At 40.7% G+C, this 19,669-nt stretch overlaps 1 protein-coding gene across 1 annotated transcript in view; it reads left to right on the top strand.

The window, feature by feature from the left end:
* The window catches only part of LOC126403394 (kelch domain-containing protein 8B-like), a 201,659-nt gene extending 183,547 nt beyond the window's left edge, over positions 1–18,112 (top strand). The window contains exon 5 of the mRNA XM_050066030.1: positions 16,458–18,112. Within this exon, the coding sequence (XP_049921987.1) occupies positions 16,458–16,654 (197 nt within the window). The 3' untranslated portion in view covers positions 16,655–18,112. The remainder of the gene's footprint in view (positions 1–16,457) is intronic.
* The last annotated feature ends 1,557 nt before the right edge of the window (positions 18,113–19,669 follow it).

The raw sequence follows: 19,669 nt of genomic DNA, 5'->3' as shown, positions 1-19,669 counted from the left end.
CCACAACAACAATGCCAGATGCTTATAACCTTATTATCATGTCGCAGCTAGCATAGCTAATTTTAGCCTAATGCAGTCACGTCAACAAGCCATCAACGTTATTCCCACCTAGAAGCTGAGTCAAATGTAGGCATTTTCTGCTTCACAATGCATTGGTGAAATAAACAAGCAGTATGACTCACTATCAGAAGATCTGTCGGCGCTGAGCACCACTTGAACTTGTCCAATTTCCCTCTGCGTGTCAGGTTAGATAGCTGCTGGTGCCAGTTCACTTTTGCATTTATGCGCACATCCTCTTCTAAGTGTACATAATAGACTTTGGTCCTTACTGTGGAGACACCACAAAAAGCTTGCTGACTTTGGAATGATGAGCTCCCACCTCAGTGACATAATCAGCTTATAACAGGCTGGTTGATGATGTAAGCCTTGCCTTGGATCATAAACCAAGAGTTTTACTCTGTTAACTCACCGCTTTTGTAATGACTCCACTCCCCAAACTTCAATTCTTCCATCAAAACAACAAGAAATGGTTGACCTGCATGATGTAATGGGTGTCCCATCGGTCATGCATTACTGCCAAAAAATGACTTTTAGTACTTCTGTGCATTACTCTACTCAAAACACCTCTATATTACATCGTATCGTATCGTATCGTATCATACACTGGCTGTAAAAATAGAGTTTTAGGGAACAATACTGTCATTAAAGGACAAAAAGTGTCTCCTAGTGCTTAGTTTACCAAGCCTATCTCAACAACTCCTACTGATGAACAAGAGATGAATCATTTTTGTGATGTCACCAACCAACTTGTTGAAAGATGGCTGGACCCTGTGAAATACTATCTATTTTTGTTTTGTTTTGGGGGTTTTTTGCAATTGAGTTAATATCAGGTTTGGTTATACTGCCATATTATGCCTAAGGTAAAAATCAAATAAACTCCAGTCATTTTGTTCAGTGTTTTATCTCCACTTTAAGACCTTGAAGCAGGTCCATTGTCAATGGGGAGTCAAAGGAGGAGTGGGATGCAATGCTCTGGGGTTGACCTTTAAATGGGAACAAGTACAACAATGTAACTCCTGACCTTTATCACTGACAATACAAGTTATATGTATTTACATAATAAATCCATTTATTGTCACCATTAAAACACATTTCAACTTGCCATCGGATACCCCCACCCCCCACGCTGCCACTCCCCCTCCTGCAGTTATTGTTAAAATGGTGTCAACCAATGGACCAATTAAAAGCCATTTGATGCAGAGCAGCATTATTAAAACTACCTCGGAATTTGGTTAGATAGCAGATTGTCCCAAATAACCCATGCTAAGCACCTTGCTCAAACAACTACAAATTCAGATTGGATTCTCATACTGGAAGAGAAAAAAACATTAAATTCACTGTACTGTTAAATTATGGAAATACATTGTTTGCTCATGCTGCTGCCACTACCCTCAAACCACTGGCTGCCATTTATAGCAGTGCTATTAAATTCACCTCTCAAGGCCCTCAGGATGTGATGTGAGTTATAGGAAAAGGTTGGACGGGAAAGAACACTCATGCACATTAGAATACTGCCTGCTGATACTTTAATAATATTTTAGCTTGTTTTGTTCAGGATGTATCTGTGTCTAATATGTTTACATGCATACTATTTTTCCACTATTATTAGGATTATGACAACATTCTGAATGTGATGTCATGTAAACAGCATATTCTGTTCAGATATTTCAAATTAGGCCATGTTCTGGATATAGCATTTTCTGGTTAAGACATGTGGAATATGTTGGTATTATTTGGGTTTTAGGAGCGTTCTTTGGGCTTGTATACAGCACATTGGCTCAGTTGGGGTTTTTACAGCAGTTTGCGACACATGGCCTCTTGTCTGTTTATGGTCAGCTCTGTGTATTGTCATGGATGTGTTGTACACAAGCCAACTAGCCAACAGTATGAGAGGCTGGGGTAGAGATGCATGCAAGCCTACATTTCTGGTCCCTTTAAATATAGAGACCATCTTGTGGTGGGATCACTCTGGGCGCCATACAGTACTCTACGACTTTAAACAAATGTGGGCCAGAGGCATAAAGTTGAATGGAAAACTTGACCTTCATTTTGATCTGAACGACATTACCGTAAAGTTTTGTGGCTGCATCTTGCACGGTTGTGACTCTGACGCGTTGACAAAATTTCTTCACAGACAGAAAGACAGACATACAACAAACACACAAATGACTCAAAATGGCCTCTGTGGTAGTTACGGCTACAATTGGTGTTACCAGGACGACTTTGGGCCATGATCACACACACACACACACACAGATTCACGGGGTGAAAACAATACGTTGTCCTGGTATTAAAAAAGCTTGAATTAAAAAACTTAAACAGGCCGGATGATTTCTCTCAGCTAACTCATTTACTTATTCTTCTACTTCACTTTCTGCATGGTGACATGATGGTTGATGGCGAAGTTTGATGCTAGTTTTGTTACAGTTTGTTCTCAGACCTGAAAAGCTGTATAGAATAAAACAAACCAACAAAAAAATCCAAGGTACTTTTCCTTTATGAGAGCTTTATTTTAGTAGCTAATACGCACATGACATTACAAATTCAGAAGGTACCACAGGGATAGCAAACAGATGTCATGACATATTAGTACGCCTGTTGGAGGTGCTTTGTTTTATTTTTATTGCTGCTCTGTGCTTGAGTGCGTTGGTGTAAAGATTAAAAAATAAACACTGAAACCATTAGAAAACATCTCATGCACACGAAGAAGCTACTCAGTGATTGTCACTTTGTGTGTCCACTAATGATGCAGTTCTCACAACATCCTCCCATGCATCATGTATCAGTTCATCTTTCATTCTTTATTGCCTCTTTATTTTTGCACCTCCACCTAGTCGGTAGTTCATAATGAGCGCCCGACGACTTGAAATCTGCATGTAAATTTTAATTAGATGCAACTTGTCAGAGAAGAACGACTTGAGGTGCAATTATGTACTCAGCCGTATCATTTCATTATCAGATTGTTTGTCAGGATGTACTCATGTACACACACACACACACACACACACACACTAACACAGACAAATGCGTACTCACAACACTAAATCCAGCAATCACATACACTTTGTCATACACACACACACACACACACACACAAAGCTGCTCACATAAACACCCTGGGCATGTTCATTTTTCTTCAACGTGCATTCATGCTTCATTTTCATCATCCGTGCCGCTCAACCTTTTCTGTGCAGTTTTAACCTCTTCATCTCTGACAACTCTTTAAGCCTATTACATTGGATTATGACATTAAATATAGCCCAAAAATACAAGCCAGAAAAACAGAATGACAGAGACATAAGAATATATATAATATGGCTTAAACCCCAAAAATCAGCAGGTAAATCCCTTTATTTTTACATGTTGATAGACTCTGTATCTGCGACTAATTCCTGAGTAATTCTGCCATTCTGTGTTAATGTAAAGCAACATGACAACTTTCACAGGTAACATTACATTGTGACAGGCTAAAGAAACACAAAGGGATATTTAAATGTTAGTTTAGATTAAAAAACATTGTGGCACAGAGGCTGTATTCACAACACATCCTCAGGCTAAACGTAGCTCTAACTGGCAGAGCAAGGAGGAACTCTTAAAGATAAGGGATGTATCACTGTAACTGTGAGACATGATGTCAGCCTAATTCACAAAGCATATCAGAACTAAATATAGCTCCTGGGTCTGAGAGAGGTTAGAGAGGTTCAGAGTACTCCTAAGTCATTAAACCTTACAGTCAGTCAGCTGCTGCAGGTAACGTGCCCTGTTGTGTCCGCATGATGTTAAAATACAGTCAAGAGAGCCTGTTTTTATAGCTGGTAAGGTTAACGAGGATTCACTAAACTCACCAACAAATCCAAACAATCCAATAACACACAGTTGGACAACGGCCCTTATTTTCAATCTGGACTGAATGTCTGGACTTTGCACTCTTGTGGTCTTGTAAAATATCATCATTCAGCCAAAGTACTGTTTCAATTTGAAATCCACATCTAACCAAATCCAGTCCAAATGAGCAAAAGTGTTTTAACTCTGCCCGTTTTGTTTGTTTGACACTTTGGAAGTTGCCTGGTGTGTAGTCCCTTACACAGACACTGATGACGTCAGCACGCTGGCTGACTCTGTCGTCTGTGGACATTCCCATAGGAAAGTTGTAATAGAACTAGCCCTGGCTCCCAGCGGCAGTGATGTGATTGGATCCAAATCCGTGTACTTCAGTACTTCCTCGACCAACGGCTGATTAGCTTTGCCTTACACCCGCCTACACCGGAATTGCTGTTCCCCCACGCCGAACAAACCTGAATAATATCCACACGTTTCTTCGGTGTAGTAGCCTGAGCCATGACTGACTACATTACGAATCTACATCACAGTACTACGCACCGTTAACCTGCTCTCTGTGTTTCTGGTATGTCTCTGTTACATGTAACACACGTGCCGTACCTATGGCAACGCCGTCACATGGTTTGGATATCCCCGCCCATGTCTATTACAAAACGAAAGACGAATGTCCCCAGACTCCCTTTCCGAAGTAAGGGAGGCTGGTCACGCGAGACTACCTGGTGTGCACCTTGTGTAAGTGTCCAACAGCAGCGATGGCCGAGATTTTGAGCCAGGCTGTTATCATTTTTGTCATAGAAATGTTATTGTGTCACAAATTGAAATTTGAGTACTTTCTCACGTGAGAAAGTAACCATTTCCATGTTTTTTGAGGTCATTTTGCCAGCTAGAAAGTCAGCTCCCAAGATGACTGGCCTATTCCCATTTTGTAGAGAATCAAGCCCTTTGGTTCTTTACTGCTGGCTGTAAACGTTGGGCAATAGTGCTGCCTCTTTAGGCTTTTGGGTCCTTAAATGTCCGGATATCACTATATTTCAATAAAAATGAACTATTTGAAAATGAAAATAAACTGAGGCAGTGTGGTGTATGTTAGATTAAGCTTTCGTCCATTCTCCCAAGTTCAGCTTGCCAAGGTCACACAATCCAAACTTGGTGTACTCTGTCTTTGGAAAAGCCTATTGTAAAATGTAGTTTGCTGCACTGCAGAACTTGGAGTATCTCAGCACTCAGCTGACCATGAACCACACTGTCTCCAGTTCCTGGCCCTTTCTGATCAAATAATCTGATCAGTACCTTGCTGAATGTCTTCCTCCTGCTCCTCCTGAGCCTGTCAGCTGGGCGCTCCACAGCTTGTCTGTGACTGTTCACAGGTCAACCACTGACTGTTGATCCACAACCAGCAGCCAGCTGGGGCTGAGCAGTGGCTGACCTGTTCTGAACCCTGCTATGTCACAGCATGATGATGTGAGAGGATCCAAGCTCGCACTGAGCAATCATTTTGTCTCTGACCACTGTGCACAGCTACCTCTTACTATGTTGTGGTGACCATGTTGAGCTGCACTTTGACCAATGAAATGTATCTTCCTCATACACACATAATGAGTTTCAAAGGACTGGAGGAAGCAACAAAGAAGGTCATGGATGAGTGCTGTGAATTACTTGCTAAAATATGATAAGTGCCGTAAAGAGGGCATGTAATGATGCTCTTCACAGCACACATCAAACATTACCATAAACTCCACTGCAGGTTTGTTATGGCTTCCTTTTGACTTTAAGTGCTGTGCTATTGTCTGGCTGTCTGAAAACAGAAGCGATGGGGGGTCAGAGAGAGGTGAATGGAAAAGACAGAAAATAAACACTTGTGGGTCCCAGAAAGGGTAACACTGAAAAATAGAGATGGAAACAGTAGAGGATGAAATTGATATTTGAGCTGAGAATGCAAAGAAAGAAAATACATTATGTAACAGAAGAATTGCACGAGTTGTTGCATAGAACTTTTTGTATTTTTTTTCAAACTGTGACTCTGTGGATTCACAACTAAAATTGTGTTTTCTCACAAAGACCAAATTCTTTCCACCAGATTTATAAAGCTGTTTGTACTGTACAACCAATTCTGTAAATCTCCATCATTGTGGCACTGGGTGCGTGTGTACGAGTCTCATTACCACTCCCACAGTTGGCCATGAATTGATGTAGAAATGCCCGCTTCACCACTTATTAGACCTACAGCAGAGGAAAATGCACTGTCATCAACCATATTGGATCGGCAAGGTTCTCCAAAGAAGAGGCTGTCATTACGTACGGCTATGGCTATTTGTAACAACCATACCACCACTGTGGTAAAATCTCAGTCCTCATCACTATTAAACATCAGCATGAGGATCAATTATTCATTTATAGTGCTCTTGTTTACAGAGTCCTGTAAAGTAAAAATGTAATTACAGAGCACTGTATTGACTGCAAAAATATTAAAATTCTAGAAACAATTTTACCATCTATCAACTTATATTCAGTCTCCTCCTTATCATATCATCTGCAGCTACATGTCAGTATCTGGCCCCCTGTGGCATTGATTAAACCCCTAAAAACTCATCTGTGTTCATTCCCATCATGCCTTACAATGACTTAGCTACTACTCTACACCTTTGCCTCATTTATGTGCAGATATATAAATATGCAAATTGCCCCTGCCCCTCAGTTACTCGCCTGCAGCTAGAGCATACCTGCTCACCTTTATCAAAACACCATATTGACATGTCAACAAGTTGAAACTTGAATTTCACTGGAGGGGGCCTCCAAGCACTTGGTCAACTGAAGGCCACTGCACATTATGTTTGTAGGGGCCAATTATAGTTATATTATCATAACACAACCAAGTTGGACCAAGTCAGGTGCAGTTCATTCCAGTTGGTGTTGGCAGGTGGTTTTTATGTGTCTTTGGGTGTTTTCAGACCTAGAGTTGTCTTGCTTTGGTCCAAATCAGGGACTAATTTTGTTACAAAGCTGCATAATTGCCTAGAGTTGGTTTGTGTTGTCACGGCAGTATTTACATGTGGACTACATTAAATGCCTTGCGCAAGAAAGCTGCACTTGATTGGTCAGAATTTCCATGCAGGAAAAATCCAGGAAGTAAACAAAACGTTGAAGAAGCGTACACTTTATGCAAACCATACAGTTTGAAAACGAGGCGCGGCTCCAACTAGAAAACATGCATATTCCGAACCCGAACAATGCGTAGTGCAACTGCAGTTGGTTTGGATCGAGGTTGGAACACGAACCTCACCAGAGTTCGGTTGTAATGGGACCAAGACCACCTCTTCTCTTTTTTGATTGTGCACCTGAGTGCAATTGCTGACTCCACACCTGCCACTGAGGGGGCAATTGAACTTGTATTTGATTGAACCGAACCAAGCAGGGCAGGTGTCATTAATCATTTTCCCTCTGATCAAGTTGCTACCTGTTGTTTTTATCAAGATTATGACGTAAAATTCAGGCAGCTAACAGGAGTCTCATATCGCATGCTGTTTCCACTGCAGTATCTTATGTATGGTCATAACCACGGTACTGTATTTTAGCCATCCGAGCTCTGCTCACTCTTTGGCTGCATGCCTGTTACCACACCACCTATCTCACTTACTGCTGTTCATTTAGCATTAAAAAAGCCACACCTCCACACAAGCATCAACCTGTAGGCTCCAAGCATATTCATTATTATAGCCAGGGCCTGGATGAGGTCAGAGTCTGTCTTGGTTTCATTATAGAAACACCTGAAAATCAGTGTTTCTTTATTGGGGGGGCTTATCCAGCCTTGAACTCTAATCATAGTCTACCTGTTGTCTGTCTCCATCAGTGGAAATAGCTTATGTATGGGGCGTCTGGTCTTCTAGGTTTCAATTATCTTGAGGTCTGTTCCCAGCTTTACCTTTTCACTGATACAAGCGGAACTAATAGATCTTTGAATCAGAGACTCCACTGGCATGACTTATTTCAAAGGGATAAAATGAGGATACCCAACCCGTTTTTCACTCTCAGGGTGTCAAATATGGCAGTTTGGTCAGTGGCCCTCATGTTGTGATACTGACACACAAGCCCCCCTTTTAGTGTCTGAATGCGATGCACTGTCAGAAAGTCCTCTTAGGGTAGGATGGAGGGGTTGCGCTAGGGTCAAACATATACAGGACTTTAACCTAGGAGACAGATGTTTGTGTCCCATGGGAAACCCTAAATTGACGGTGAGTTCTTTTTAACTATTTAACGTGTAATACACATTAAGTTACTTAAGTAAATGGAGTTCCATAACAAATGTTGATATTTAACCCAAACCATGACCTTTTCTCTCAACCTAACCAAGTAGTTTTGTTGCTTTAACCTAAAGTAGTTGCCAAAACCTAAGTTTCCTGTGAATATATATATATATATACAGTATATATATATATTTAAAGGCACATGAAAGTAACTGTTTCCCACAAGATGAGAATTCAGTCAAGAATCAAAGAAGAATTTCTCTATTAACACAAACAGGACAAAAATGAACCATCAAAGACAAAGACGAGATGCCTGTTTTTTTCCACAGACAGTAGCATCAATAGACCAGCAGGCGTTTCAGCCTAAAGTCATGCTCAAATCCAGAGCACATACTGGTTGTATTTATCTATCTATCCATTATCTATACCTGCTTATCCATTGCATGCCCGTAGGAGGCTGGAGCCTATCCCAGCTGGCATTGGGCGTTATACAGTACATACCAATCTATACAAAAGATGTTTTTCCCAGTCAGTTCATCAAATGTAACTCACACAGTCCATTTATACTGAGAGGAAACTTTAGTTAGTAACGCACTTCCAAAAGAAGAACAATCAGAAGTGACTGTTTACATGCACAGTAATATTCCACGTTCCAAATATTCTGCAAATTTGATACAAGTCATGTAAGTAGCATACCCGTAAGTGCTAATAGCGTAGGCAACTGGACTTGCTTGCGTTTCTTGAAGACGTTTCGCCTCTCATCCAAGAAGCTTCTTCAGTTCTAAATGACTGGTACGAAGTTGCAGGCTATACACCCTGTGTGGGTGGGAACCCTTGAGGAGTCGTAGGGGTCATGTGAGCTCTTAGTTTCAGAGTCGTTAATGAAGAAACGCAAGCAAGTCCAGTTGCCTAAGCTATTATCACTTAACGATTACCATGACCTGGATGAAGAATCTTCACGGATAAGCAGCATACCATTTGGATATTCCAAATTAAGCCTTTTACCAAATGTAGCATTTTCTGATGTGACATGTGGGATATGCCAGTATAATAAGGGTTTAAGATGCATTCTTTGGACATGTATACACTGCATTTGGTATACACCTCTCAGTTGAGCTTTTTAAGTCAGTTTGCGACACATGTGCGTCAATGTGTTGTACACAAACCAACTCACCAACAGTTTAGTAGCTTGGGTTTGAGATGCATGCCCAAATGAAAAGCCCACATTTTTGGTCAAAAAAGAAACACACCTACTCATAAACTTGCATATCAACAGGTTTTTGGATACTGACCTTTTCAAGAAGGTCGTTGAGGGAATGAGAGAAGGAGGCTGTGTTCGCACTCAAACAAGTCCATGGAAGTCTTGAAAAATAAGGTTTTGATGCAAAGAAGCAAATGACAACCAATCCAGCCACTTTTCTATATTTGGAAATGATAAACAGTAAATTGTAATATTCGTGAAATGATCATTTTCATTAGCCATGTAAACAGCTTAGTCGGAATATTGTCTTTTTTGGAATGAGGGCAAAAAACTGAATACATTGTACATGTCTGTGTAACTGTTGATGCAGCAGTTATGCAGATTTTTTATTTAAATCCCAATGGTTAAAGATCCCAAAGTGACTTTGATGAACTCATCAGGGTTCATTTGTCATATTTTAATGTGCTCTCACCAGAGACATACTGTCCGTCATACCATCTCTCACCAGACTCTTGTACTCATTTTGTAGTGTGCTGGCTTAATCTACATTTTTTGTCATTACACTACTTTTTCCAATTATCTGAACACAGTATATACTCAAAACCTGCTTAAGCTTAACCTGAAGTTGGGACACTGCTGTCATATTGTCTATAAAAAGCTTGACTTTTATTTTGTATGTCTTCAGAAAACCTTTTCTGTTAGCGTCAAGTAAACAGTCTTTCAGTAAATCTGTAAAGGAATCCTGGGAAATGTAGGAAAGTAGTAACTGAAGCAGAAGAAGTGAGGCAGGTTGAGGTTGTTGATGAAAATTAAAAAGGGAACTACAATAGGTCATCAATAAAAAAAAAACGTTTTGAAAACACTGACCTTTACGGACTGATTAGATGCACCAGTGTTAAGCTAAATGTTGGTATGAAGCACCACGGTGAACCATGAGCAACAATAAATGAAACTCTACTGTTTGTGCTGTAGCTTATGTATAGTGGGCATCACTTTGTGCATAAAGGCAACAGAGAAAAAAGCAGGAGAGACTAAAAACAATGCCATAAAGGTTGAGAGTTAGAAGGGCGACAGAAGCTGATGAAAGAAAGAATTTGAAACGAGAGGCATCAAAGAGGAAAAAGTGAAGCCAAAAGAAGAGCAGGAGAGTGGAGAGGAGGCGGACAGGAAGAGGAATAGTTGGGGAGAATAGAGCAGGAGGAGGACAGATGAGGTGGGGTTAAGAGCGATAAAGTAGGAGAAAAATTGTTTCCAAGAAAGGATTAGAAATAGATAAGAAGAGAAGAAAAAGAAAGATGAGGTATTAAAAAAAGAAACGACAGGTAAGAATGAACTTAATGGTGAAAGGCAGAGAAGATAACAGAAAGAATAATGGGAGTAAAAAGGAGAGGAATGGAGGTCAGGAGGAGAGAGGGAGCAGAATGGAGGAGGAGGAGGACAGGAGCGGCTGGTGAATTGACATGACGTCTGTGGGCGGGAATCAAAGCAGCGACAGGAAGCCTTTTAGCACCAAGAGCAGCACAGAGTATGTTTCTGTGTGCGTGTGTACATGTGTGTGTGTAGTTACAGGTTTGGGTACGTATGTGTGTCCTCATAAAAAATGATAAAGGAGCCGAGGCCTGAGGAGGCCCAGATTGCTTTGAAAAGGCCGACTCGGTGCCGTCACTTTGTTCTTCCAACAAAATGATGATAATAGTCTTCCTTAGAAACACACACACAGACACACACGCACCATACACTCACCAGTCCATATCATTTGGGGACTCGCTGTGATGTAGGTCTCCATGGAAACGGCAACAACTTGAAGCTCGTTGATGTATAATGACAGCGAGCATAGCACCTGAGGTGAAAGAGAGTGGGGAGGGAAAGAGAAACAGAGGGAGGAAGAAGGAGAAACACAACAGAGCTTAGAAAGGAAAAGGAATCCTTGGTGAGAGTTAACATGTGGTCCATGATATTAAAGCTACATTCTGGAGTTGCAGTTTTGACTCATTGTAATTTTGCTGTTAGTCTCTGCTGGAGCACATACTCAACCCAATGATGTAAATGAAGTTAATATCCTGCAACATTTGCATATAAATTAATCTCTGTCTTTCTACTTTGCATTTCTAAATGATGTGAAAGAACAGTAATTCAACCGAGAGCTGGAGTTAATTGACACCTTTTACTGTGAGCTGTTCTAAATTTCCAGAAGGTTCTCGAGAAAAACATATTTTTTTCTTTAATAGACATTTTTGCTTTGTTGAACCTGGAATTTAACAGCTAGTTAGTGATAATGAGTCAAAGACAAGAATTCTGAATAAGTAAACTCAGAAGTCCTAACTTTGGAAATTACATAAGAAGTGTTTTCTTATTTTCCAGATCAGTCCTATGAAGCTGATACTAGTGCTGTAGTCTCCTGGTCGACTAGTCGATTATTTGGTCGCTATGCTCTCATCTGACCAAATTCACATTGGTCGAATAATCGCCGTATTACTTTAATAAGGAGAAAAGTGCTACATCAATAGCTTTCCAGGATTAATCCATTATTTCCTGTGGCAGGGGAACAGGCTAAGTTACCTGTGAAAACTTGTTGACAGAGAGTTGGACTCGCCCACCCTCACGCTCAGCGTCGCAGTGATGCAGACCTCCTGTCAGTTTCTGTAAGCTGAGACCATTTCCCTCAGTGGAAACAAAGCTTGTATTTACTTGTATTTCACAGATAAGAAACAATAAATTGTGAAGACAGTAAAGCCTCCACCAAAATAGCATTTTAAGTCGTGTGTGTGATTTATCATGGCTTCATATGAGCAGAGGAAATCTCCGCTCGTCGCTAGGCTAATGTATACCATGTAAAATGCCATAGGCTGGCGCTAATGATGTTAGCATGTTATATTTGTTTGGAAAACGTGTTTAGTATAAGACAGTTGTTTTGTCGGTGAATGTTGTGAGTTGTAATGGAGCCAAATTATGTGCCGTTACCTTTGATTAATGTTGCTGTTGTCCCTGGTTTCGTATGAGAAGAGGAAAAGATCGCGAGACGCTAGGCTAATTTATACAATGTAAAATGCCATAGACTTGTGCTAATAACGTTAGCATGTTGTATTGGTGGGGGAAATGTGTCCAGTGTTTGTCTGTCAATTCTGCGATTTATAGTGAAGCCAGTTTGCGTACTTGTGTTTGAAATTGTCTCTATTAAGCCAGGTTTAATGTGTGTTTTGAATCAACTGTATAAATAAAGTTTGATTTGAACTAAACTTTACAGCACTTAACACAGTCCTCCACCGCCGACTAGTGTTTTGGAGGTGTAACTGCAGAGTGACAGACACACCACCGCAGAAGTAAAAATAACATGCAGATTTTTTTTCCCCACGACTAATCGATTAGTTGAAGATTATGTGCGACTTTAGTCGACAAACAGACAGACTATATTTTTCACATTTAAACCAGCATTCATTTTGTCTTTTGTCACTAAGGGGCAGCACGTAAAAAAACAAATTTGGCAAATTTCTGAGTCATCATTAGAGCAGTTATTTGGTTTACTAGGCTATATTACATGAATGTCACCCTTAAACTAAACGTCCCACTGAACCCTGTTAAAACTCTCAAACTCTGTATGAAGACAATAAACCAATAGTCAAATATTCACATTGAACAGCCAAATCTGATTCAACTGACATAATTTTGACTTGAGTGCAGCCCTAGTTATCACCTTTTAGAACTGAATCATTTAGCATTTGCATTCATTTAGAGTCATGATACTTTCCGCTGAATGTCTATCCAAAGTCTTATTTTCTCTGCATGGTACCAGCATGGCTCGACTTGATTCAACTCAGTTGGTGCCGTCCTTTTTTGGTACCGTACAGTTGTGGATTCTACCTGTCACCAAGTACTTTTTTTGGTACCATTTTGGTTGAGGTTTGAAACGAGCTGAGCTGATAGCAGTAGGTGAAGCCAATGACTGTATATAAAGATGGACAGCATGTCTCCACTTACTCCCAATGTACAAAAATCCAAAACATCCCCAACACATCCACAGCCCATTTGTGCTGGTGATGTCATTTCGAGCCAGAGTCTGGGTGGCAGCAATCTCTGGGGTATTGAGGTTCCACTTATATACCTGTGCGACCAATCGTGAGCAGTGCCATTGATGCGAATATACCAGTTATAACCAAACTTATTAGAAAAACAAACTCTTAACCATAATCCAGTGTGGCAAGAACTACCTCAGATGACACAGACCATCTTTGAGAAAAATTTATTGGATATGTACTTTTTTCTTATAGTTTGACCCTTGCCCCATCCACTAACATGAAGTTCGTAGGGCTTGCACTGCAGCCAGCCACAAGGGGGCGATCAAGATGTTTAGGCTTCACTACTGGGGAGCTGTCATGTTGTCCTTCTTTAAATACAGTCCACAGATGAAGCTAAAACACTGCAGACCACTGATTGGTCACTAGATTGGTTAGATCAGAGAGAATTGTCACTCGCACGACACAAGACACCATGCAGAGAAATTTTTTATTAAGCCAAGCTACCATCAATAGCGGCTGCAAATTCTTTATTTACTCAACCCAGATTTTTTTTTAAAAAAATGGCCATCTGCAAAACCACTTCATAGTCTACTGACAGTCATTCCTTTCTTGCCGATTAAAGGATCAAGCAAGAACTGTATGGAGCAACTCATGCTGTGTCGTGTTGAGAATGATGTCACTGCAGTTTCACGTCACTATGACAGTAAGCTGAGAATCCTGCTTACATTGACCGAGCAGTGGAGAGCAAAAATTGAGAAAAGCACCAGGTCGCAAAAATTAGTTGCACAGAATCGAGTTAAGCTGAACCATGCAGTGGAGATGATGCACAGTATCCACTCCAGCTTCTCTATAGCTGCAGACAAAAGCTCTTTCAGGCAAAGACTAATAATCGTATCTCTACTCAGAGACTATTTTAGTGCGTTTATGACAACAGGGGGAGATGGAGTCATGGGGATTCTTCATCACATTCCTGAAGGAGGTGTTATCCTTGATTTAGTGTTTCACGTGTGTGTGTATGTGTGAGTGTATATTAGCTCTCAGTGCAGTCCACACCCAAAGCTTTTGCTACAATTGTATGTCACACCTACCATGGATATGATATGTGATTATGGCGACATGTTTGTCGTTTAGAAGACGAGTCGCTGATGAGAGGTGTGATGAGTGCACATTCATAATCTTGAAGTGTCAAATTTTAATGATGTGTATGGGTGTGTGTATGCATAACTCTGAGGGAAGCAAAAATAGCCATAAAGATTTGAATCTTATGAGCAATTTGATACCCAGTTACCCGTGAATGTTTTATGGCCATTGATTTCATGGCACTGAGTCATTTTACTTCAAGGTATACTTTACCGATTTTCAACCAGCTTTGGATCATAACAATGTGTAAATGAAATGTGGTAAACAATAAACATCCCTCCATCTTACCAGAGCCCAGATCTCTCTGCTCATCTTCCCCACTAAGATTTGCTCAGACTTTTGCTGGCTCTAAAGCTGTTGCTTGTTCTAAAAATGGTGTGTCCGCATTTCCATACGTCCACCACCACAGACACAACAAGTATAGAGAAGTGAGGCAGAGTAATTTTTAGCAAATATAACCTGCTATAGCGGGCTCAGTTTTAAAGCTACACTGACTATACAGGTGTCATATTAAACTAGAGGACCTAAGGCATCCTTTAGTATCAACCATGTTATCCTCTCATGTCAGAGAGGGGCCAAAATAACGCTCCAAATTTACGCTAAGTTTTGCAGAGGGAAAAAGGAACTGCCATTTTTCAAAATTATTTCTGCACACTACGCCCCCTAAACAGTCTTGCAATTACATAAACTGGGCATGACTGGGAAAACTGAGAGTTGATAGCTATATACTCTTCACAACTTCTCAGTTCTGTACACAATTTGACTAATATTTGATAAAGTAGTATTTTTTCAGTCATGATTTGTTCTTATGATGTTTTCTCTAATCATTCATTGGAGGTCAATTTTTGGCCAAAAAAATAAATATACATACAAACATATATATTTATATATATATATATATATATATATATATATATATATGTATATATGGAAATAAGATTAATTGGATTATAATATATGTAGAGGGGGCCGACTTTGGGAAATGTTGTCCCCCTGTCCATGTTTCCTAATGGCTGGCCTGGGTTAAACTAAGCAGTGAATATGAACCAAGATTTGGTTACTTGGTTCATATTTCTCACCTAAAATGTTTTCATAAACATATTTAGGCTCACTGTTTCACTGTTATTCAAGAGCTTCTGTCACCCTATCTGTTTTCCTGGGTAAAATTAGCCAAGCTTGGATTACGTTATCCAGCGGGAGCGTTTAGTGGTCCGGTGCAGCACAGTGCATTCTGGTAGTTGTAGGTTTCGCACCTCTTGAGTGAAAGCAAATGCCACAGCTCTTTGCCTCTGTTTTCTCTGGTCATGTAGCATTTTGTATCTTTCCACTGCATAGGCAGCCCGGTTTCATGAAAAGACCATCTTTCCAGCTGCGAAATATTTGTTTATTTTGTATAAATTTATGAATTAATGTGATCTTTCAAAAAAATCAGAAGCTACCATTAAGTTGCACAATTTCAAAAACTTTACTCCAGTTTAATTTTCCTGGTTCAAAAATATACAGACACAGAATTCAAATACGCAGTAATCAAAAACTGTATTCAAAGTTAATGAGCTCATTTTGGTTCTAAAATTGGGTCAAGTCAAAATAAGCTCTCTCACGTTCAACCAGTAACATTCAACATGTGAAACTCAGACTTCAACACCCAGGATGTCATTCATAAGCAGTTGTGCTTGATGGTTTTCAAATTAAAATAAATTAAGTAAAGTATATCAATGCTTTATATCCAAAAGTACTTAAATATCAACATCGGGTTTTCAGTAGTGATTTCCCAATTCAGATCTGTTTGGCCTTTATTTGCTTCCATGGTCCACTCAGAAAAAGAAAGAAACATAACTATATCAAGCCTTAAATATTTGTTGTATGTTTCCAGTTGTTTTCCAAACTGAATTAAAAACCTGGCTAATGCTGCATTTGAAACATTATTGCTGCCATCCTAATATGTCACTTTCCATTCTGCAGGTAATGAGCCGTCGCCGCTGGGCACGGTGGAGAGCTACAACCCAGTGAAGCGGCGCTGGGAGTATGTGGCGCCCATGCCAACCGCACGCTGCTCCTCTGCCCTGCTGCAGATGACCAGCATGCTCTTTGTCATCGGTGGAGTTGCCCAGGGACCCAGTGATGCTGTGGAAGCCCTCTGCTTACCGGAAACAGTCTGACACATGCACACATGCAAAGACGCACGCAGGAGTGCACACCGGCATTGATAATTATTCATGTATGTGCAAAAACACATGAATTGGATCCACAGATCGCATTTAGATACTTTTCTACCTTTATGTCCAAATGATGGATTCCTCTTGTGCGCTGCGATGAAGGAAACTGTTTTTGACATTCAACAAGCATTTTTAACTGCAGAGACAGTTTGTGACAGAGCTGGATGAACACAAGATGAAGGGCGTTCAAGCCGCCTGCTGTGACTGGCAAGGACAGAAAACTGATAGCTTTTCTACGCTGGGCAAATCAGAGGAAGGAGAAAATGAGCAAAAAACAGACACACACACATAGTGTCTGAAGAAACAACACGCCTTTGAACTGTTGAGCATTTTTCAGAATAAAAGCAGGGTACTTTTCTGGATATTAAAGGAAGATAGGGCCATATCTGTATCTTTTCTTTGCGGCAGCGTTGCTCTCCTCTGCTGCTGCGACAGCGAGCTCGGACACTTTTCTATGACTTTAGAAACAACAGATGAGTTTTAGACAGTGACGTTCTGGGAATGTGAATGTCTGTTTTGGTTATTCTCTTTTTGTTGCAGTGTTTGTTGTTTATGTGTGAGAGTTAGCACTGCTAGCAAGCGCTACCACAGTGTCAACAACAGTGGCCCTTAACATGCGTTCACACCGCAAGCAACCCAAGAAACTGCAAATCAGAGGCCCATCCTTTTTCTACAACCAGTGACGTGCTGGCTGACGTCGACCACAGTCATTGTGTTTCCTTTATGTGTTGTGGCAGAAAAGCTGACTGTGGTCTAAGTTGTCAGCACCTCGCTTTGCTACATATTCATCCACCTCTGCTACATTAGCATCACAGTAATCAATCCCAATCAATCACCAAGGCTCAAACTGTCCTTCATACTGTAGCACAAGGATGTAGTTGCTCGTGGAGTGAATGCAGGGTTGCTCATACCTGCTGCACTGAAGCATCCCAACAGATAAATAATAATCTCAACGTCAGCCTCCTTACATATTACATGTCCCCTGAGTTTTATGATGGATAGTTGTACTTTGTGTTCTTTACCTCAAGTTGATATCGGTCAGATGGTGGATAAAACAGGAAGAGAATCTTGTGGTGATGATACCTGGGCAACATTTTGAGGCAATTTTGTTACTCTACATTTGTCCAACCCAAGTGTAGTAGGCTATCATGAGCATAGTTTTGCATAACCAGTCCTGATCATCTTTTGAGTATAAAAAAGTCCATACCTATAGGCTTAAAAAGGACTGAAAGGTTTGTAGCTTGTTCAGGAAGGGAGCCGAGGTTAAGCAAATCATATAAAAATACCCATAGAAACTTCTGAAATCATGCAGCATATTCCACTTCGTTACTATTGGTCTGTATGTTCAGTACGTCACTTTGTCAGTGAATTGCTAAATATGCTAGTTTTTGTGCAGCTTCAAAGTGAAAGCATAGCACAGAAGCTATCAGTTTTGGGCAAGCTAGTTGAAAAATGTAGTCAATTAGATTACATATTACTCATTATATTACTTCATCATCAAGAGTAATTAGATCCTTTACCTCACTCAGCCCAGCTCCATCAAAGGTGCTTTTGAATAACTCCAACGTTTCCACACCCACACGTCACATCATCTGTATGTAATGTGTAGAAATAGAAAACAAGATATTGTGGTTTATCAAGGATTTTTTTCAATGATCACCAACAGCTAGCTTAACCTCGCAGAGTGAGGGGTTGCATGGTGAAGCTGCCCTCCAACAATGAACAAAACCCAGGTGACTCCTGGATGTGGGCTCACCTGTGGCTAACATTAGCTAGCTAGCAAAGAATGCACATCATGTAAGTAAAACAAATTACCGAGAAACGCATCTCGTCTCGTCCGTTGGTAGGAGCTAGCCGAAATCCAACAGGGGTGCCATGCCATTTTTCTGACAGCTCTTAACTCCAAAGCCCCAGTAGTCTGACAAATGTCCCATTGGACTGAAAGGACCTCTTTCTGACAGCCTGGTATTCTGAAAAGAAACGCTCATCACTCGGATGGCCCATTGCTCTGAAAATAGGCTACACATGCTCTAAAACAGAAGAACATGGCCAATTATAATGCAGAATGGCGCCATTGGACCTTTTAACTATGGCGAAGGCATGTCACACCTTACTCTGCCCCTGATTGGCTTACCATGGTATTCTTACCATAACCAATCTCAGTCCTCATGCCTTACCCAACCAACTAAGGCTATGAGTGAAAGCCTATCAGAGGCAGAGTAGGGCAGGAGAAGTCTTTACTATACTAGAAAGGTTAGTGCACAATGATTAGCCATGTGCTTTGGAGAAACAGCCCTATAGTTTTATAGTTTGTGGGATATGCTGTCAGACAAATAGGCTTTGGGTCCAATGGGGCCAAGTTAATATGTGAAATGATGTCAACTCTCCATCAAACTCCTGGTAAATCAGCCAACAAAGTATAGTTTGGACAAGTAAATTGTCATTGCTATCTATCTAATTGTTACTGAAAAAGTAACACATTACTGTAATGCATTACTAAGTAACTGCTGCCCGAAACTGTTAGCCATGTTGCATAAAAACTGTGTGCAACATACTGTATGTACAGATTGATATCAAAGAATTATGCTAGGAGTGCTTTGAGCAGTTTCTATGGATGTGTTGGCATGACTCATGGAATCACTCATAACTTATATGAATCCAAGTCGACAGCAGCTGCTACAAACTTTCTCAGAGCCACCTTTTAGTCATAGGGTGGGTGAGCGACTGATGCTCAAAAGACAGCTGGAGATTTTGTTTGTTTGGGTTGAGATGAGACTTTGTGTACCAGAGTTGGGGATGAAAGATGATGGGGGGAGCTGCAGTGCAGAATGTTTTGTGACAGATCCAGTGACTTGTGGACAGCAGACGAGGTCGGGCTGGAGACAAAGGAATTACCCAGTGCAGTGTTCTGCTGTGTGGCAAGCAGCCTCTGTTGGTCTTTCTTATCCTGCCATACTG

The sequence above is a fragment of the Epinephelus moara genome, chromosome 16, assembly GCF_006386435.1.
Source record: "Epinephelus moara isolate mb chromosome 16, YSFRI_EMoa_1.0, whole genome shotgun sequence".
NCBI lineage: Eukaryota > Metazoa > Chordata > Actinopteri > Perciformes > Serranidae > Epinephelus > Epinephelus moara.
This window is presented reverse-complemented; position numbering and strand designations above follow the sequence as displayed.